Below are 22,649 nucleotides of genomic sequence, written 5' to 3' on the forward strand. Positions count from 1 at the left end.
CGAGTAAGATTGCAGCATCCTTATTGACCCCGTCCCCCACACCCCAACGAGAAGAAATGAAAGCTTGGGTTAAAAAGATGATGTCCACACCTCCTTCGACAGAAGTGAAAAAGAAAGAAGAGAAACCAGAAGCGAAAAAAGAAAAGAAAACCAAAGCCATTCCATTGCCACCTCCACCACCACCACTACCTTCGACTTCTACTCCCGTAGCCCATCGGACAGGTAAATCCGTTTCCAAACCACCCTTTCGACCCACCCAAAGTAGCATCACCGAAGAGTGGGTGACTTATTAACACACCAACACAAAATAAAAAAATGGAAAAAGTCTTAGCCAGCATTTACTACGATGCCTCCCATCCTGCAGGTTACGCAGGAGTTCAAAAATTGTATCGTGCTGCCAAAACGCGACTGAAAAGTCTCCGTTTACCTCAAGTGCAACGACGGTTACAAGAACAAGCTACCTACACTTTACACAAGCCCATTCGACGCAAGTTTGCCAGAAGTCGCACCCGAGTGGAAGGCATCGATCATCAATGGCAAGCCGATTTAGCCGATGTCTCTCATTTGGCCAGCTACAATCGTGGCTACAAATATTTGTTTTGTGTCATCGACGTCTTTTCCAAATTTGCCTGGGTCGTGCCCTTGACTTCCAAATCGAGCAGCGAGTTAGTGCGAGCCCTGCAACGGGTGTTGAAACAAAGCGGTCGTCACCCTCTTCGATGGCAAACGGACAAAGGCACCGAATTTCTGAACCAAGCTTTCCAAAAAGAATTAAAGAAACGTGACATTCATTTTTTTACCACCGAGAATCCCGAAACCAAAGCCAGCATCGTGGAACGTTTTCAACGCACTTTGAAAGAACGCATGTGGAAATATTTTACGCATCACCACACTCTGAAGTACATCGACATCTTACCGCACTTGGTGCAAGCGTACAACCAATCTTACCATCGAAGCATCGGACGTGCCCCGCAGGACGTGACTCCCGACAACGAAGTGCTGGTGTTTGAGCACCTGTTCGGTACGTCCCCGACGAGGGCTGTCCCCAAGAAAAGTGAAGAGTTGACCGTAGGAGATTGGGTGCGCATTGGCAAAACCAAACGCACTTTCGACAAAGGTTACTTACCTAACTGGACGACCGAATTGTTTCGTGTCACTGGACGAGTGCATGGCCGTCATCCTGCCGTCTATAAATTGGAAGACATGAACGGAGAAGTGCTCAAAGGAACGTTTTATTTGCCCGAGTTACAACGTGTCACCAAAAAAGAAGACGACGTGTACGACATCGAAAGCATTCTCGAACGCAGAACCCGTAAAGTGGGCAAACGACGTGTCAAAGAAGTCAAAGTACGTTGGAAAGGATATCCACCCAGTTTCGATTCTTGGATCGACGCTTCGCAAGTCATCGACTATAAAAAGAAGAAGTGACCATCATGCCCTTTCACACATCAGACGCAGCTACGTCGACCACTCCTTCTTCCCCTAGTTCTTCGGTGCAAGATTTACAAAAACAACCCTTGTGGGTGTGGTGCGGAGAACGTGTGCCTAAAACGCAAATCGTCTTTTTCTGCCAAATCTTCGTGGTGTACTGTGTCATCGGGGCAGCCATTGCCAATTTGAGTTTGCAACAAGGAGACAAACAATTGTGGACCATTTTATTGAGCAGTTGCATCGGTTACCTGCTTCCCAATCCCTTCCTGAAATTCTCCTCGAACGGGAACGTTGTGTCCAGTGCCAGTGCCAGTCACCACTTCAACAACAACAACAACCACAACCAGAACCCCATTTTGGGCGGAGACACACCTCTGACGTCCAGTAATATCCCCTCGGACAGCCACAGAACTCTAGAATTATGAGTCACGAAAACCAATTTTACTTGACCTTACCCAGTGACAGTTCCATGGAGGTGTTTCCCAATAACACGTTGTGCTGTTACACGGCCAAATTACCTCAAGCCATCCCCTTAGATCACGAAGCCCATTGGGAAGTGGCTTTAGTGGAAATGATTCACCCGACCCAAGTCCTCAATGTCCTTCCCAATCAAAATAAATTTGATGTGGAAGTTCATGACGAACAAATGCAACAGTATTTGGATACCCATAGCAAATATGACAAGAAAACCCGTACACCAAATCTAAAGTGGACCACCTATCACTTGTTCATTCCCCCAGGCTATTATTTTAGTGGTCAACATTTGGTCAACACCATAGCCACCAGGTTTAATGGTGTGTTTCTGAAAGCTTTAGAGCATGTCAAAAAAAGTGTCACCCTGGAGTACCACAAAACAGCTCGTCGCTTCCTGATAAAATTTCCTGAGGGGCCCAAAATCATGTCTTTCTTATTTTGTCCTGAATTGTTTGACATGTTGGGCGGTGACATGGAGCTGAGGAAGAAAGTAGAACAACAAAAAGGCGAATTACTAGTCATTTCTGACAACTATACTTTTGCCAAGTATTTTCGTACCCCGGTAGAACTGAACCAAGGACTAAATTTGATGTTCGTGTACTCCGATGTGGTGGAGTATAACGTGGTGGGACACACCTCTGTGCCGTTACTGCGTGTCATTCCTTTCAAAGTGGATTCTGCCGCAAACGCTGACGAGGAAGGTGGAAACACTTACCACGTCCACCGCGAATTTGTCCATCCTCACTATTTACCTGTCAGCAAGTCGTATTTGGACACGGTCAACATTACTATAAAAGGAGATTTAGGACAAAATATTCCATTCACCAAAGGAAAAGTCACGGTGAAACTCCATTTTCGAAAACGGTTTTCTCACGACTCGTAAGTAAGTCATGTATCCAGTGTACCGAGGGGTTGCACGACAGCGAGGACACGGCTTAGGAGACATGTTAAAATCGGCCTTTCGTTCGGTGGCCCCAGTCTTGAAACCGATGGTGACACGCGGATTGCACGCCTTGAAAGATGCGGCACTGACGCAAGGCAAAGAATTTCTCCAAAATGTCATCATCGACAAACAAAACCCTAAAGAAGCCTTCATGAGGGCTGGCAAAAATGTCTTGCTGCAAACGGGCAAAGACATTTTGGGCCGACGAGACACACCTATAAATGTTCTGCACGCTACCGAGTCAGGCATTCAGCAAGGACAAGGCAGAAAGAGACGACGAAGAAAACACCCTTTCACCAGACTTCAAGCGAGAAAGGCTAAGAAAAGAAGAACCGTTCGAGACTTAGACGTTTTCGATTATTGAGACACAGAGAAAAAATGATGCACCGAGAGTCTTGCGCTTGTTCCAAGACGGAACTGGATCTGTTTGCCATGCCCCCCACCATGATGACGATGCAAGAATCTCAATTGGTGGAATTTCATCCCGTCTCCTCATTGACAGCCTCAGCTCCCATCGAGTTTGAAATCAAAGGACAGCCCGAAGATTACATCGATCTGAATAGCAGTTACTTGTACTTGAAAGTCAAAGTTCTAGATAAGGATGATGGTGCAGTAGATGACACTGAGAATATAGCTCCCGTCAACAATTTCATGCATTCCTTGTTTAGTGGAGTGGACTTGTACTTGAATAACAAACTGGTCAGCAGCAGCATGGATACTTACCCTTACCGTGCCTACCTGGAAAATCTCTTGACGTACGGAATAGATGCCAAGGATACCCATCTCAATGCTTGTGTGCTGTGGGAACCTGACGAAGCGGGCAAGTTCGACCTTGTAGATGGAACCAATAGCGGCTTTGAGCAAAGAGAACTCAAAATCTTAGATAAGAAGAGTTTAGAACTGATGGATCGTTTGCATTTGGACATGTGGTTGCAAGAGAAATATTTGCTGAACGGAGTCAATGTCCGCTTGAGACTGAATCGTAGCAGTACCGCTTTCCATTTGTTGGCTGAGGATGCTAAGGCTCCTAAAAGCAAAATCGAAGAGGCCAAACTCTACGTACGACGCGTGGAAGTGTTACCCAAAGTAGGTAACGACATCAGTCAAACGTTGAGCAGAACGACCGCCAAGTATCCCATACGACGCGTGGAAGTGAAAACGTTCACCATTCCCGTTGGACATCATTCCATGATCGAAGATCATCTGTTCCAAGGACAGCTACCCAAACGTTTGATCCTTGGTATGGTCTCGAATTCAGCCTTCAACGGAGCCTTCGCTCAAAATCCTTTCAACTTTCAACACTTTAACGTGAAGAAAATCGAAGTCAGTCGCGATGGCAAAACCTTGTGTACCCGACCTTTCGAACCTGACTTTAAAGAGAAGAATTACTTGAGATCGTACTTGTCCCTGTACGAAGCCACCGGACAGTTAGGAACCAACACCAGTCACGGTATTACGTACGAGGATTACGCAGGAGGCTATGCTTTGTGGGCTTTCGATTTCACTCCAGACCAAGGCAGCGACGAGGGACATTTCCACCCTATAAAATCAGGCCAGATTCGTGTGGAACTTCAGTTTGCAGAACCACTGAAAGAGACAGTGAACGTCATCCTGTATGCAGAATTCGATAATACCATAGAGAAGTTTGAGAGAAGTCATCCTAGATTACTAGAAACCATGGAAGACTGTTGTCCCTCTTTACCTAGTGGAGAAACTTTGGAGATGGAATGTGAGGAGACCGTGGAAAAAGAAGAAGTGATCATGATGAAGTCGAGATGGCCAGAACAAGAAGCCCATTTAGTCTCCTGTTTTGCCAAACACTTGGTCGACAAAATGACGGAATTGATCAAGAAAAATTGCTATGGATGTCAAAACGATCATCCCAGTCAAATTCAACACGATAAATGCCTGATGTTGAGCCAAGAAGAAAAATTGGACGAGTATCTGGACGAAGCTTGGAGTCTCATCTCAAACAAAGACGTGTTGCACCAGTGGTATAAAGACTTGCGTGAACATTCTTGTCCACCATTAACTACTCAAGAGATCCATCGTATCGAAGCTCTCCTGAATCAGAGTGAGGAAACAGAACGAATAACCGTTTATTCGTCAGACATTTTCAAGCAAAAAGTCAGGATCGAATTGACGACTTATTATTACCTGTGAAGAAGAAAACCACAAAACAATGGATACCTGGGAACTTTATTACCTTTTGAACCACAGTTCGTATACGGCTTCTTGGAATCCTGTCGTCTGTGCTAAAGATGAACTCCCTCATCGCAAACCTCAAGACCATCAAGCTTACGTAATCAACACGGACGACAGTCATCTCCCAGGAACCCACTGGGTAGCCGTTTACTTTCCTCAAGAAGGATGTGTGGAATATTTCGATTCGTACGGATTGCCCCCTTTGGAAGACGATATCATTGACTTTATGAGAAGAAATGCTCAAACCACCCGATTCAATAATGTGAAATTACAAGGCACAGATTCCTTGGTGTGTGGACAATATTGTGTGTATTTTCTGCATCATCGCAGCCTGGGCTATTCCTTAGAACATTTAGTGACTCATTTCGATCCTCGTTCTTCTGCTAGAAATGATGTGAAAGTAGACCGATGGTTTTGTGACCATTATGCTTATCTTTTGTCTCAAGCTAGGACACGTAGTGTCCATCAATGGCCTAATGATTTCCAACAGTGGAAATCACAATTTCATTCACAACGTTGTCAGCCCTGTTTAAAGTAGTTAGTATTTGAAAAAAAAATATTTGTGATTAGAAAAAGATTGTTTGATGTTATAGTGTTGGATTATTGTTAAAAATGTTAGAAATGTTGTTGTTTAGTGTTAAGTGATTTTTGAATAAAAAATGTTGTGTTTAGAAAAAAATGCCTTTGTCTTTTGTTTAGCTATAAGAATGTTGGATTGATGCTCTTTCATTTCTTACTATCCCTCTCATGACACTCACTAAACGTTGCGGCTCGAAAACCGTGTGGAGGATGTTTTCCTTCACGTCCGCGCTTTGACTTTAAGAACAGGGGGTTGTTCCCAGTCTAACCATCCATTGTCGACTCATCCTCCTAAGAAGATGTGCTCGAAACTAGCTAAGCTCAACGAAGCCTACGTGAATTTGCATAGGGTCAGACACAGTCTGATACCAAAGCCAGAAGAAATAGAGAATGTGAGAATGCTAAAAATCACTGAAGACCTAATAGAAGAGCTCTTCAGAGAAGAAGTGAACAGGGAAAAAGAAGAATGGACAGAGAAGTACAGACTTCAGAGACAGCAGCAACAGCAGCAACAGCAGCAACAACAGCAACAACAGCAGCAACCTGAACCTGACAGAGGCTTTGTCGATTGCCGTATCGACACCAAAGAGTTCTTCTTCTCTTTCCGAAGAAGCAGACCTATTGCCAGAAAGTCTATCCTCAGAGGACATCACAACTAAAAAAGAATGCCATAGCAAACAAAAAAAACAGCCCTTTTCAGGGCTACCAATACTCTAGAAAAGAAATAACGATTAATTTGCCAATGTGTAGGTAGAGTAGTGTGAAAATAAACACTAACTCTTTTAAAAAATGTGAGGGTATGTGTTGGTGTGTTGGTGTTTGTAAGAACTCAAGTAAGTTGGTGTGGATAGTAGATTAAAATGATGTTTTTTGGTGTTTGAGGTGTATATTTGGAGTTAGATTGAATTGAGTTGAGTATGTGGATAGTCTATTGAAGTAATTTATAAAAAAATTTAAAATAGTGATGGGTAGCATAAAAAGTGAGTGAGTGTTTCTTTTAGGTCCGCGCGTTGTTGTTTTTTTTGGTCATGATCTAGGTAAGATGAATTTTATGTTATTAGGGGGATGTTTTCCATCACGTCCGCGCTTTCACTATAAATTGAAACTCGCTGGGCAGTCTAGCTACCCTTGTTGATTGATCAACACAGCCAGAAGAATGACTAGCAGAATAGTGAAACTGTTAGAACTCCAGATGCACCTGGAATATGCCAGGCGCATAGTAAACGAACTATCAGCGGAGGCTATAGTAGAAGAAGCAAGAGTAAAGAAGGAAGAGGAGGAGAGAAGAGAGAGGGAAGAAGAGGAAAAGAAAAGAGAAGAGAGGATGTCGTTAAATATTCCCGAGACAGAGGATTGGGGTGTTGAAGCGAATCATCCTCCCTCTGCGCTCCCCAGAAGAAAGGTGAAAGAAGACTGGGGAAGAAGATGCGTGTGTGGCGCCAGGCCAGGACGGTGCAACCATTAGATAGGTGCATCAGGAGTTCAAAAAACAGCCCTTTTCAGGGCTACCCAATACTCTAGAAAAGAAATAACGATCAATTTGCCAATGCGTGTAGGTAGAGTAGTGTGTATATAAACACTAACTCTTTTTAAGATAGTGTGAGGGTATGCGTTTGTGTGTTTGTGTGTTTGTGTTTGTAAGAGCTCAGGTATGTTTGTGTGAATAGTAGATTATGGGTTTCTTAGCGTATCTGAAGAGCATAGTTAGGGTTTTATTATATGAAACGAGAAAAGTAGGGGATGTTTTCCTTCACGTCCGCGCGTTGCTTGGTCATGATCGAGGTAAGATCAATTTTATGTTTTCAGGGATGTTTTCCTTCACGTACGCGCTTTCACTATAAAACTAACAGTGTTGGTCATTGGAGCCCATTCTACGGAATAAGCGAACAAGAAGATGCCAGCAGCTTCAGCTTTATACAACGATCTTATGGGAAGTTGGTATTGGATGGTGGATGGATTGAGTGTAGTAGAAAGGGTTGAACAAGAATGGAGGTATGCAGTGACAAAAGACTTCGTCTCAAGACAAGTAACCAGCCTCCACTTATCCGTAAATATTGTAAAAGAAATGATAGAGGATGAGGAGAAGAGAATCAGAGGTTTAATTAACCCACCGTATGTCAAAGTGGGTAAGTTAAAAGAAGCGATAGATCATGTGACGAGTGCAAGGTGCTTTCTAGAAGACATTGTAGAATGGACAGATTGGTGTTTCGCGAAGTGGGGGTTAGAAAAACTTAAGAAAGCTGAAGAACTAATGAGGAATGTGCTGACCGAAGAGGTCAAGAAGATCAAAGAAAAGTGGTCCAAGGAAAGAAAAGAAGAAGAAAAAAGAAAAAAAAGGGATGAATTCGAAAAACTGAACACAAACTGGATGAAAATCCAAGAGAAGTTCCGGGCCATGGGCCACCCGGACTGGTTGCCGGAAAAAGAAAAGAAAAAGAAGAAAGGAATGATGGACAAAATAAGAGGATGGTGGAAGAAGTTAAGAAGTTAAAAGAAGAAGAAGAAAAAACCCAAAGGCCCTTTTCAGGGCCAGCCATATTTCTCGAAAAGAGATAGCCTTTCCATTGCCTACCCCTTTTTAAAAAAATTTAAAAAAAAAAAATCCCATGTTCCATTCCCCTTGTCCCTAAACAAGCCCAAACTCTATTCCCCATGTTAAATTCCCCTTGTACGTAGAGTGACCCACGATTTATCGCCATGTTAAATTCCCCTTGTACGTAGAGTGACCCACGATTTATCGCCATGTTAATTCCCCTTGTACGTAATCTGACCCACGATTTTTCGCCATGTTAAATTTCCATTGTACGTAATCTAACCCAGGGGTGGTCTGTAATGCTAATTCCCATTGTACGTAAAGTGCCCCCCTTCACTACTTACCTTTAAAAAAATATTGAAGATATAAACTTTTATCCTGTATTAATAGCATTGCATACTATTCTGATTTCGGTAACAAGAGTACCTTACCACAGTAATGAAACTACTCTACTAAAAGTAGTTAATGACATTCTCTCTGCTTTGGATAGCGGCAAGATTACAGTCCTCACCCTCCTTGATTTGTCTGCAGCATTTGACACAATAGACCATGCTATATTACTTCACCGTCTCCAGCATGTATTTGGCATTCATGATTACAGCCTTACTGCGGTTCAATTCCTACTTAATCAACAGGATACTGATTATGTCTGCAAATGGAATACACTCTTGCCCAGCTAATCTATGTTGTGGGGTTCCATAAGGGTATGTAATTGGACCTGTTCTCTTCATTATGTACACTCAGTCGCTCTCAAATGTCATAGATCATCATCCAGTGTCTCACCAACTGTACGCTGATGACACCCAAATATACAAATCTAGCCACCCAACTGAAGTTGATGTTACCATCCAAGGTCTAGAGAGGTGCATTTCTGATGTGAAATCATGGATGACATGTAACAAGCTGCAGATGAATGATGATAAAACTGAGGCCATTCTCGTCACAGCACAAATACTCAGTTACATCCTTTACCTCAAACAATAAATATCAGTAACACCAACATTAAATTCACAGTCAGTACGAAACCTAGGTGTCACTCTGGACAGTACTCTCACGTTTCAACAACATGTCATGAACATATGCAAGGCTGCATATCTTGAGCTGAGACGCATCAGCTCCATTCGCAAATATCTTTCAGTTGATGTCACTAAAACACTTGTATGTTCATTAGTACTTTCAAGACTGGACTATTGTAACTCAATTCTGTCTGGTTCATCTCAATATCTACTTCAGAAACTTCAAAATGTTCAAAACAGAGCTGCTCGGATCATACTTAGAGTACTATGATCAGAGCACACCTCCCCGCTGCTCTGTACCCTACTCTGGCTATCCATTTGATCCAGAATCAAACACAAAATTTGTTCTCTGTGCTACGTTTCACTGACGGACTCCAGTCCAACATAACTATCCTACCTCACCCATGTGTACACACCAGCAAGATACTTACGCTTCTCTTTTGACAATCATATACTCATTATTCCACTACGAAAATAAAGTCATATGGACAGCGTTCTTTTGCATAGCAGGGCCCAAGCAACGTGGAATGTATTGCCCACTGAACTTAGACACAAATACAGTGATCCCATTCAAGAGTGCTCTTAAAACTCACTTATTTCGACTGCAAAAACAAACTTAAAGACCTAATAATGTTCCCTACCTTAAATATATACAGCATGTTTTTATGTTTTCTAATTTCATTGGTGTTTGTTTTCTGTAATAATATCATTATATCTGTTTTTTTTTATGGTATAGATGTTGTCTAATGTTGTAAAGCGCCGTATTTTTGAGCAATAAAGTGATTTCAGCAGGTAGGCGATATTAAAAGTACCTATAGTAACGTTCTTTTGGAAACCTAGTTATCAATACCTGTTAAATCAGTCATCAAGAAAATGTCTTAAAAAATTTAATTTGGAATATATGTTGAGGAAAACTCTACCATTTCCGTACCACTGTGTTAGAATATATTGCATTATTGTACCACTTTGTTAGAATATAGTGCAATAAACACAAACTAGCTAAAGATGACAGGTATCGATTTGTTGCACTCTCTCTCTCTCTCACACACACATATATATATATATATATATATATATATATATATATATATATATATATATATATATATATATATATATATATATATATATATATAACATGACGATAGTCAGGTATGCCAAAGTTCTACCCTCAATCAAAATGAAGCGCGAGCCATGAAACAATTATAATATATGACAAACTAAGGTTATATTACAAAAAATATTTATAGTTAACCTCACCCCCATAACTTTAATTTCATGTCCCATGTCTATAAAAAAAAAAAAAAAATTGAAAGCATGACAGATTTCATTACTTTGCTTTTATAACAGATCTGAGAACCCACACTGCATCAAAATTCACGAGCCTGACAATACATCCAAAGCGGCCCTTTACACGTAAGTTGATATTAAGTGATGAGCGCTTGTCATGTCACCAATTCTGTTGACATTGTACATATTGTTCTAGGACGATTTCACGACTGAAAAGTACGGAAAAGGGATTGTATTATGCATATTTAATCTGCATAGCTTGTTAGTTTTTTTTTCTTTTTCTTTTTTTAAAATTCATTATATGCTATAGATACTTGTATTTTATGTTTGACTTTGTACAAAATCAAGTTCATTTTCTACCAGACCTGAATCATTGATTTTGGTTTAGTAAACAACATGCTTATTTCAATCTGAGTCCAGAACATTGGATAATCCCCATAAAATGCCCAGTCTACCTGTTGTTTGCCACATTATAATTTTAGTAACACGCCTTCCAATTAAAACAGAGACTTTATCTTGTAAACATTTGGATCCTTCTGGAATGAAATTTTCCATTAGGTAATAATTTTGTTTCGAAAACTCTAAGCGTGATCCGAGGTCAAGTAGAGGACAGTATAATCTTGTTTGTCTAGAAATTATTCATTCGCACAGTAAGATCTGAGCAGAATGCGTTTCCTTTTTGTTGTGTCCATTATTTCGTTTGGGCTGGAATTTATTTATTCTAATTTTTTCAGTTATTTTCACTGGAAATACAATGTGCTCGAAAATAACATTCTTGGAAAAGGAAACTTGGATTTATAGTGAAAGTCAAATGAGGATATATTCTTGGATTGTAATATTGTGATTCAACAAAAGAAAGTTGGCACATCACGACGACCCAGACCATCACAGACTCAACAACGCTTCCTGAGTTGGACTTATTTGGGAATACCACTAAAATTTATTCAGAACTGTAATCATTAGGACTTGTGTTAGAACTGTTTTGGATTATTTATGATTTAATTCGCAATACCGTTAATTTTTACATTTTCAGTTTAAATTTTAGCAAAATATATTGTTTGTAGAATTTACAAAACTGCTTGGTTTTCGCTCTCGACTGTTACTTTGTTAGGACCATAGGGCGTAATAATTGGAACTGGTGATGGTGAATGGGATTTGATCATTCGCTTAAATTTAAATTTGTACATGTAAAGTAAATTTATGGTTCTGTTTATCGTGAATATATTTCTTCAAATTTGTAATATTCAAGGCTATGTCAACTTCCTGATATTTTTTTTTACATCAGGCCCGGCCTTATGATGCCAGGGGTCCAAGGCAGCAAGCGATGATCACGGGGCCCCAAGCTAAAAAAAAAAATTGCATTGCGTGTTAGCGTATGGCCCAAGGCGGTTGCTTCGTTCGCCTTTCCCTAGGGCCGGGCCTGATTTACATACATTTGACACGCATTCTAACCTCATTGAACAAAAATATTTAAATACCGCGCTATAAGACGCGCCACTATGCATGTATTTCTTTAGTATATTACTAGATGTAATTAAATCATGTCAAACTTTTTCGAAAATACTCTGCTACCAAAATACGTAAAGAGAAAATAGATTACTACTGGGTGTACGTCTATAATGTTCACAATCGGAAACCACAATCTTTTCAAACCATTGTGAATCAGGCAAGCCATTAATAAATTGTTTAGTAGCGCATGCGTACCGTATACATTTGTGGCTGTGAAAATAGTTCTTGGACTATCGACGCAAAACATGGGTAAGTTATATACTATTTTGGATAAGGTCAAACTGTCAATCGGTCTTTGATAGATGACATTTACGAATAAGATAAGAAGCGACAATATTGTTAAATATAACATGGCACAAACTTACTTGTAAACGTGAAGCATTAGTTTCAGTTGTGACTCCCCCTACAGTACAGTATTAGTATTTGTGATGACTCGTCTGCAGTGTCGTTTTAGCAGGTGTAAATATAAGGTCAGCGTAAATGGCCTATTTCCGGGTTGTATGTATCACGTAGTACCACATGAGATTACCTTTACAAACATGCATCAGCCGTGCTTCTGTCGTATCGTGTGGACAGACATATTTAATAAAACTTTCATGTTACTTGTGCACACAATGAAAATAGGCTGGCGACTGTTCAATTTGTCTACTTTGTGGCAACTTTTACTTTGCCCATGTGACGAGGAATTTCACCCACCCCCATCTTTTTTATTAATAATTACATTTTATGCAGGCTGATAACAAAACGAACTCTTTGGCCCAGCATTCTCAATATTGGACTATATGATTTATATGGATACCAGACATTTAGGGTGTGGTGATGAAAAGCTTTGGTATTGAAATGAGTTTTATTTGCCCTCCCCCGCTGCATGTCTTTCTTACATGCACGTCTTTCCCACTCGTTTTCACTTTATTTTTATTTTTTTAAATTGTATGATGGCAGAATTCTCATTTGATCCTTACCGATAGTAGTACCAGCTACAAATGAAGCCATAAAACACTTTACTCCAATTGTCTCGGGAATTTCCATACATTCGTTACACATGGAAGCTATTATTAGCAGTATGGTATAAAAAATGTACCATCTTGTGTATCACCAGAAAAAATATACTTGTAAACCGATATACTGGTAATAATGTGCACTTCTATAATATCGCACCCTCTCTGCTAGATAAATGGGATTTAATGGTCAGGTAAAAAAATTTTATTTCTGGTTCTGGTTACCAGCTGACCCTACTTTTAACTGTCGACTCAACATTATTTTGGGGGCCCTGAGTGGCTGAGTGGTCTGAAGCGCTCTCCGTTATGGATCACTGCCATCTCACCTATGTCTGTGTGGGTTCAAGTCTAGGATTCGGCCAATATGGGTATGTGAGAAAGCTTGTCAGTAGCTTCTCGTGGGCCGGTGGTTCTTCCCGGGGTTTTCCAGGGTTCTTCCTCCACCAATAATACTGGCCGCCATGCATAGCCTATCGTATGCTGAAAAATGGCGTTAAACCCCACAACAACAACATTATTTTGAAAACTAGAAAGAGAAATTTGGAGTAAAGAAAATACAAAATTTGGGGGGGTGGAGGAATAAACAACAGGATGTAATTACTATCAGCGTTAAAAATGGGATGCAAATGGTGCTTTTTTGTAGTTTATGATTCATATAAATCCATCCGGATCAAAAAAATGTTTGTACCGACCAACCTATCCTAATTTTTTTCAATGTAACCAGAACCAAACATCTTTTCCTTCTCATGTTTACATCAAAGCAGTCTTGATTGTATTGTGCTGTTTTTAGAATTTGTGGTTTTAACAGTCATATTTATATTAGCACTATCTTGGCAGTAAGGTACTCTCTATGTGGCCACCAGCCCAGTTTCAATGAAAAATGGAAAAACATTTAAAATGACCTTTCCAAAACCACTAAATACAACTCGGTCAAATTTAACTAAAATTATCCCAGAATGGATACCTCTCAAGTTCATACAAATGATGCAGAGTTCCTATCGAATTGTTATTCATATAAAGCCTTTAAATGGCAGATTCAGAACCACTGAATAGTATTTGGCCATACTTGACAGAATGCATCTTTTTTGTACAACTCGTGCTGATCTGCCATAAAATATGGTCACCGTTAGGGGGGAAAAAATGGAAAATCTTTAAGTGTCTTATTCTTCAGATTTTTTGGTCAGCAGCTCCTGACATTTGACCATGAGACTTCAAATACTGTCAGTGAAATTTCTTAATACCTTTCTGTAGCATAATAGGTTATGACTCATTAGCTTATGACCTTATTACAAGGTCTTCATCAGAGAAATGCCTTCTGGATTGGTGTCACGTGATCAGCTAAATGTTGACCATGTGACAAAACCCTTCTGTACAGTGGCAGAAGTTCCAATCCGGAATCATGGTTCAACACTGGCTCCTGGTCCATGATTTCAAAATCTTCTCTTATTTTCCTCCTCAGGGTATTATTCTATCTAGCAAATACTCAGATATTTTATCCCTAAAAATACTATGCCCCGATTCTTTGCAGTGTTCACCACTAAGAGATTCTCTGTTGGTGTACAAGTGTTCTTTAACTCTTGTGTCAAGGCTTCTAGCGGTTTCAAGAGGTAATGAATACTGTATTCCAACAGAGAATATTATGTGTTAAAGTTATGCTCATACAGCTGTCAAAATGGCTGCCTTAATAATAATAAAAATAAAGACTTATTTTAGAGAAGGTGGCTCAGTTAGTTATAGAACTAATTCAGCTTGAGGCCTTGATCGGCATTCTGAAATTCTTTATATGGTTATGGATGATCATAGCTCTTCCTACAGACTTAAAACTTTGGGATATGACTGAAAGTCTTTTGTAGATGTGCACAACATTTATTTTTTGTAGCTCTACAGCAGAAGAGCGTATGGGATGGTCTGTTGTAGATCATCCAATGTCTCTCCATTAGCACAGGTGTATTATTGCTAGCTGGCCTAAAATAGTTGTAAGATTGCTTTTAAACTTCACACATGCACATCCCATGATCTAGTTGGTCCTAATGAAAATGGTGCTGCTTGCGTATCCATTATGGTTGCTACAGTGACAGTCTTGAAAATCTTGCTATTGCTTCCCCTCCTGAATGTATTGTTATAAAGACATTGTTCCTAAATGAAAATGGTGCTGCTTGCTTATCCAGTATGGTTGCTACAGTGACAGTCTTGAAAATCTTGCTATTGCTTCCCCTGCTGAATGTATTGTCATACTGTATAAAGACGTTGTTCCTAAATGAAAATGGTGCTGATCTAATGTTCATTACGGCCAACATTGCATCCATCATTAAAATTATCTAGTTGAAATGGATGGAAAAAGACTTTTAAAAAATGGTACTAGGACCTGCCTCGCTTGTCACTCAACATTAAGAGGTTCGTGTTAGATCTGGTTGGTCTGGTGTCAGGATATGGTGACTGGGTGGGACATGATGCTGCATGTCTGAGGTATGGTGCTCCAGTGCTAGACATCACTGTTAACTGCCACATTGCAGTAATAATAGCGATATGACTAAAATTGTGAAAGCTACATTAAAAATCAAAATCACACACACACATAATGGATCGCTGTATCAACATTAGGTTGGCAGCAGTATGCATCTTATGATACCTTGTTGACCCTAAATGAAAATGGTACCAATCGTACAAACCACTCTCACCATTGATGATCGTTATGTCATGGTTTTTTTAACGATGCCCACTTGGTCTTAAATGACAATGGTGCCAATGTGATATCCAGTATGTATACCAGAGCAGCTATTTTTGAAAATCTGTTATTTTTGGATAATATCATAGATGTTTTCAACACTAACACTTAAGAGGAGCACATGGTTTTATCTTGAATTCCTGGAAATGCTTTTTGCCCAGTAAATCCTCACACCCTTCGAGTTTTTAACTCTTTAACAGTATTTAGAATGTTAAATGCAAATCTAAAAGTTTGTGTGATTCATTTATCAAGGATGCGAATGTAAAATATGTAATAATTTTTTATGATTACACTGACAGGTTTTGCTGGAGGAGGGAGTGCCCCCTCCATTATCACTGGGAAACTTTTGAGACCCACATGTGTTAACTATCTATAGGTTAAAAGGAAATGAGGAAACAACACCAGACGTGCATCTAATACAGACCCAGGTCATACTCCTGGGGGAGGGGACCTATCCTTGGAAATTAAGTTGGAAACTTAAAATTTACACCTTTTGGCTTTCTATACTTTTATGTTCTTAGGGAGATAAATTCACACGTGCATCTAATCCAGGCCATGGAGTAAGTGGACTTGCATCTGATTCATAACTCTATAATTGTGAAGATCCACACCACATCCAACACATGCACTGAGTCATGCCTTTTGGACATGAAGAGAGAACCCATGTACTGACGTTCAGTGCTTCATCATTTGCTCCTGGGTCAGGCATTATCCCAAATGGCATAGCTGGAGATACTAGGATATGCAAAGACATACCAATAACTACTCGGGGTTCTTTGGGAGAGTTGCCAAATCATATCATGCCATTATCTTAGTTTACAATATCTTTTACAGGCCTGTACAACCAGAGCATAATTTATTTGGTCATGTTGGTGGTGAATTTCTGGTGAGTGTAATGAAGAAGCTAAAGAAATAGATATACATGTATATTGCTACTTCTAGCCAGAGCTTTTTTTTCCCACTTTTATCTTCAAATGTTTAGAAGGTTCTGACTGGGAGAATCTTAAGGTGCTAAATATTTCCAGACTTGTTAGAACAGTTCACACCAGCTCAGGCTTCTGTGTAAACAGCATTGCTAACTGCTGGTATAACTAAATTCTTCTTATTCTAAGTGGAAAATTGCCCTGCTCAAACTAATTACATTTCCAGACATTTAACAAAAAGACTTGTGGCACATGTTGTAGAAGAGTGTGTTAATTCTTGTCCCAGCTTCAAAATGAACAACACAGGTTAGTTTCCTTGATTGTTTGTTGGTTTCATTAGTACTGAGGATTTGTTCCATTTCCCACACTTTGGAATTGAGGTTTTTCTGGTTTGCTTTGGAAAATATATTTTTTCCCTTATCTAAAATCAAAAATATATATGCGGTAAGTATACATCTTTTGTAAAAACAACTAGAAACATATATTTATACTGGATGAAAGATTGGTTTTACCAGCAGTTTGCAATCTGGCTTAAGAACTTAACAGTAAATCAAATGTTTACAATGAGATTAGAATAATGTTGATTTTATCTCACCTCTGCAGAGTAGAAGAAAACTATTTTGTTATATCCAGCATCTTCACGTATGCATATATTAGTATATACTTATATACAACTTCACTTAATCTCAACAATTCTTTCATGTTAGATTCCAGCAGTTTGGAGTGGGGATCATAGCGCTTACCCCATTGGGTGGCAGCCAAAGGGGATACCTTTGTGTGTGTGTGTGTGTGTATATATATATATATATATATATATATATATATATATATATATATATACATACACACACACACACACAAATTAGTTTTACATTGTTGGTAAATTGTTGCATTTAAGTAGGTTTTATTTTTGTATACTGTATAAATAATCCTGTTCCTGGAATGTTGAATGTACTACGCCCTTTTGACAGAAATAGGTCACTGACCCACATTCGAAACTTCATTTTGGTTAAAGTTTGTTTTTTAAGTTTATTTCTCAAGCTGTTTAATGCTGGAATAATTAGACAGGATGATTGTGTACATATATATTATTACCACACAAATTACAATAACAGGAAGTCACTGGGACTTACACTTCACATTTTACGTATGTTAATTTTTGTGTATTTAGCTTGTGACCAATTAGGTCATTTTCTAACCAATATATATCTTGTTATACCTAAATTCATGGCTATAATGGTATATTTTGATAAATCATAGATTACTTTCAATAAGTTTACTATATTTTACATGTGAATGTGTATAACCATTAGGTGAGTGCACTGTATATGCATACTTTTCATGTGAGGCCTCATCTTCAATGGATAATCAAGATAATAATTGCTGCTTGTAATAGTGGCAGTCATTCTAATGTTACTATAAGCATAGCTTCAGAGAGCACGCTGATAATAGCATTTGAAACAGATTTCAAGAATAATAGTTTTTAAAAATGAGAGAAAACAAATACAACATTAATCTCTGGTTTTTATCAATTTGTTCTATTTCCACTACTTTTTTACAATTGTTTTATATCATTTTTGCCTTGTCACAGTATGTAGGCAGGTACATTTAGTTAGGTATGGTATGTAAGTAGTTAGATAAGTATGTACATGTGTATTATGTGGGGTCATGATATGTCGGTACACTATTGACTATAGAATGCCAATTAAGAGTTGCAGTTTTTAAATTGAAAAAAAAGTATGTAAGGAAAAGGTTTTTTTGAAGAAAAAAAGAAATCTGTTAGAAAAATGGCCACTATTTTTTATTGTCATGATCACTTTAATCTTATCTTATTTTCTGGACAATAATTGTTGTTTATAATGGCTAACAGCTTTTGATTTTTTTTTATATTTATAAAGTTGATTGTCTTGCCTCTTCTAACAAAAATGTTACACATATCAAAATGACAAGTCATGTGCAGGGTATAGGTGCACCTTAGGAATTTGATGAAACTTGCTATGCTTAATGTTTGGCAACTGGGATAGCTTTTTTCCTCACTCCTCTATTCTCACATAAGGGGAAGAGGCTGTCAAAGGTAAACACTTATTTTGGTTGAATTGTCCTGTCAGATGGAAACATCATTTGTGACTGTGTTACAGCTTTGTGTTCTTAAGCTACTGTATGTAACAAAGGAAATGAAACCAATGGTTTTATTAAAATCAACAAATAATTTATTTCTCTGAGTTATGAAGTGAAAATTAAAAGACATTCACAGTAATATGAATGAAATTCCAAATAATCCTAAATGTTCTATCACAAGTCCAAAAGTGTAGAATGTCCCAAAAGGACACAATAATCCTGAATCTCCTGATGTATCTCATTGATGTAGTCCAGAATTTCTTTGAATAAGTTCTGAGTAATCCCAAAGTTATGTTTCAATCCCAAAGTCAATGAGCACTTTGTAATTCCTGTGAATAATTTAAATAAATATTTCCTCTCAACTTATGTCTGAACACAACTTCAAACTCTGATCATTGATTCCCAAAGACTGATATGAAACAGGAATGTATAATTGTTTACTGAACCTTATATATATATATATATATATATATATATATATATATATATATATATATATATATATATATATATATCCTTTGAGCTAAGGCTTAATACAATTTTCCGAAATTCCGTAAATGTGACAAATTGCCAACGTATTTACTTCCAAGACATTTTAAGATCAAACAAGGTTAGGCCTTCAACTCGGAATTTAGTAAACACCTTAAACTCATGACAAAAATCAGTTAGGAAAAAAATCTACCCTCAGTCATGGACAAAGGTCAAGCATTATAAATTAAATATACATAAAAAGTTACACAACTTTCATATAACAAACATTCCAATAAAACCTCCACCCAGTGTGATCACCAAGAGAGATGTCCAGTGTTTACCTAGCATATTTTCTGCATGTTTTTGGATGACAAAAAAAATAATTATAATTTTTGTTGCCTGAAAATGTTAAATTACTTCATTTTGTAAAAGACAGCTTATTCTTTTTGAGCTTAAGACTCAGCCTGTGTGTGGTACTATATTAAATTTCAGTAAATGAAGTTTACTGATTGGTTGAAAAGAATTATGTGAAATACATTTAATAATAACAGAAGAAGCATGCATGTGGGTAAATTGTACACATTAGTATGCTTGAACTTAAATTTATTTTATTGCTGTGATTACACACAGTACTGGGTGTAACCAGGGAGATCTCAAAAATGAGGTGCACATCTTATCATTTTCTTTGTTTAAAGAAGTTTTCTCTTGGATTGACCCTTCATTAAGATTTAGGTGTTATTTCCCCGTTTTTCGACAGAAGGATTGTAAATTGGGCAAATATAGATGCTATGCACTGTGCCCTGTACTGTAGGAATTGAAATACTTGTATTTTTTTGTTAGCAACAGATAAGCCACCTTGTTTACATCATAGAATCAAGGCATTTTACATTGAAGATTTTCACCTGTGTTGAATGAAGTATTGTGTATCTCTTTGTTGAAAATAACTGCAGTAATAATGCAGTGGTACTTTGCTTTGATATTACTAACCTTAAATGAGTTCAAGTTTTCTCAGATACGGTAATCATGTTAATATCTTATAGTAAAAGGCCTTAAACCTTTGTGGAGCAAAGGGGTTCTGGCATTGCCTTCAGACAGAATTCCCTCTTTAACCAAACCAGTTTCAGGGTTTAAACAGTTAATTGGTTTGGATTTCTGTTAAAGACAAAAGACAAATCCACCAATTATAATCAAAAGTTGATGCCAAAATCAAAAGAGGAATAAATAATGTGTGGAAAATTACAGTATTATGCTAAGCTGAACAAAAAACTAAAATGGATCAAAGATGACCTTGTTGATGTATATTAAGAATTTTTATCTATATTGTGGTAATTCTTTAATGAATATATGACATATGCGAATTTATGATGGTTATATTTGTAAATATTTATTAATCTTGTTGTGGGATCACATAAATACTGAGGGCGTGAAACAAAGTAAATAAAATGGTATTGGATGTACATGTGATCTGGAAGAATGTTACAAATGATGCATAAAGCATGGATGTAAGCAATGTTAAGCACGATATGCACTGTGCAAGTACTGTACACCATAGTACATGTCTCCTGGTAAATCCTAAGCAGCCTGTGTACATGAGGTCTATATTTAAATTTGTTAAATTTTTTTAGATGCATAGATGTCTTAGGATATCGAGGAAAAAAAATATTTTCTTGTCCTAAGACTTCGTCAGTATGGTATATGTGTGCCCAAAAGCCTCAGCCATAAATTGGAGTACATAAATGTTTGAGGGGCCCCAGGTTGGCCAATTAAGTGGTCTAAGGTGCTCGCCTTTACATATCACTGATGTCTTACCTGTTGTGTGGATTTGAGTCTCTGGCTCTGCCAGTATGGGTTGTGAGAAAGCTTGCCAGCTTCCTGTGGTTCGGTTTGTGTTTTCCTGGGTTCTTCCTCCACCAAATATACTGGTCATCATGTATTGCTTGTCATGTAAAAATGCCTCCAAACCCTTAACAACCAACATTAATGTTTAATTAATTACAATTCTGTATTTTCATAGTGGAATTATACACAGATTTTTTGCTTGTAATGAGTGAAAAGCATATATTACATTAAGTGGGTTCAAAGCCACGAGTGAAAATATTGAAGTTTTTCACCCAGGATAATAAATATATCCATTATTCACTCAGTAGCAAGTAAATTCTGTTTTAATTTTGTGCTTAAGCATATTGGCTAGCAAGATGTACTCTGTGTAATAGATTCAAGTAACAGATTTGTTACTGAATCCTGTGTGATGTCCATGATTTACTGTTTATGTTCTGCTGTGTCTAGGAGTATTCACACAGAAAATGTAAACAGTTACATAATTCTTCCCATTTAAAAGTAAAATAGCACATTAAGAAAAAAAATCATTTGCGCCATGTTGAATTTTAAATGGAGTCACCTTTAATGTGAGGCAGCCACTTTACCACACTGCCACATAAGCATCTAAGAATAACTTTGAATTCCACTCTTATCTTGTTATTGTTGTGGCAGTGAAATCATTTCTTGTAATTTACTCTAGTGAATGATAACTTATATTTTACTTGGCTTAGCATAAAATAAATGATTGCAATGATAAGAGTAGTGTAGGAATGAAAAACGTGAAGTTCTTGTACTAAAGTTTGTATAAAAATATTATTATGTTTGGAAAACTGTTTGTTTGATTGTTGATAGCATCAATGTAGGCGAAGTGTATATCATTCAAATGAGTGATCCTGGGTCTGTATTAATCAATGGTTGTTACAAGATATTCTTTATTTTGAAATACAATGGTTTCCCGCTTTAGAGGTCATCCCTTTTTATAAGGCCACCTTTTCCAACACCAGAATAGTAAATCATTTTGCTCTCAATGAGGTGCTACAGATTGAACAAGGCCACCTTCCCACTGCAGAAGGGATGGCATCACAAAAGTGGGATCACTGAACAAGGCCACCTTCCCACTGCAGAAGGGATGGCATCACAAAAGTGGGATCACTGAACAAGGCCACCTTCCCACTGCAGAAGGGATGGCATCACAAAAGTGGGATCACTGAACAAGGCCACCTTACCACTGCAGAAGGGATGGCATCACAAAAGTGGGATCACTGAACAAGGCCACCTTCCCACTGCAGAAGGGATGGCATCACAAAAGTGGGATCATTGAGATTGAACAAGGCCACCTTCCCACTGCAGAAGGGATGGCATCACAAAAGTGGGATCATTGAGATTGAACAAGGCCACCTTCCCACTGCAGAAGGGATGGCATCACAAAAGTGGGATCACTGAACAAGGCCACCTTCCCACTGCAGAAGGGATGGCATCACAAAAGTGGGATCACTGTACAGTTTTAGAATGGTTGGTATATACTAGTATGTGATAACTGGAGTTCATAATAATAAATATCCTTGCACCAAGGAACTGTAATGGTATTGAATCTGTTCAATATTGAATGTCTGCAT

General features: G+C 38.3%; 1 protein-coding gene and 1 long non-coding RNA gene across 2 annotated transcripts in view; one reads left to right on the plus strand and one right to left on the minus strand.

The window, feature by feature from the left end:
• The window catches only part of LOC149779953 (uncharacterized), a 56,055-nt gene extending 43,006 nt beyond the window's left edge, over positions 1 to 13,049 (minus strand). The window contains exon 1 of the long non-coding RNA XR_016414966.1: positions 12,346 to 13,049. This is a non-coding gene — a long non-coding RNA (uncharacterized LOC149779953). The remainder of the gene's footprint in view (positions 1 to 12,345) is intronic.
• The window catches only part of LOC149779954 (septin-7-like), a 141,978-nt gene continuing 131,478 nt past the window's right edge, over positions 12,150 to 22,649 (plus strand). Inside the window, exon 1 of the mRNA XM_089936659.1 lies at positions 12,150 to 12,229. Within this exon, the coding sequence (XP_089792785.1) occupies positions 12,226 to 12,229 (4 nt within the window). The 5' untranslated portion in view covers positions 12,150 to 12,225. The remainder of the gene's footprint in view (positions 12,230 to 22,649) is intronic.

This window comes from Sinohyriopsis cumingii, chromosome 16 (genome assembly GCF_028554795.1).
Source record: "Sinohyriopsis cumingii isolate HCF-2022 chromosome 16, ASM2855479v2, whole genome shotgun sequence".
Taxonomy (NCBI): Eukaryota; Metazoa; Mollusca; class Bivalvia; order Unionida; family Unionidae; genus Sinohyriopsis; species Sinohyriopsis cumingii.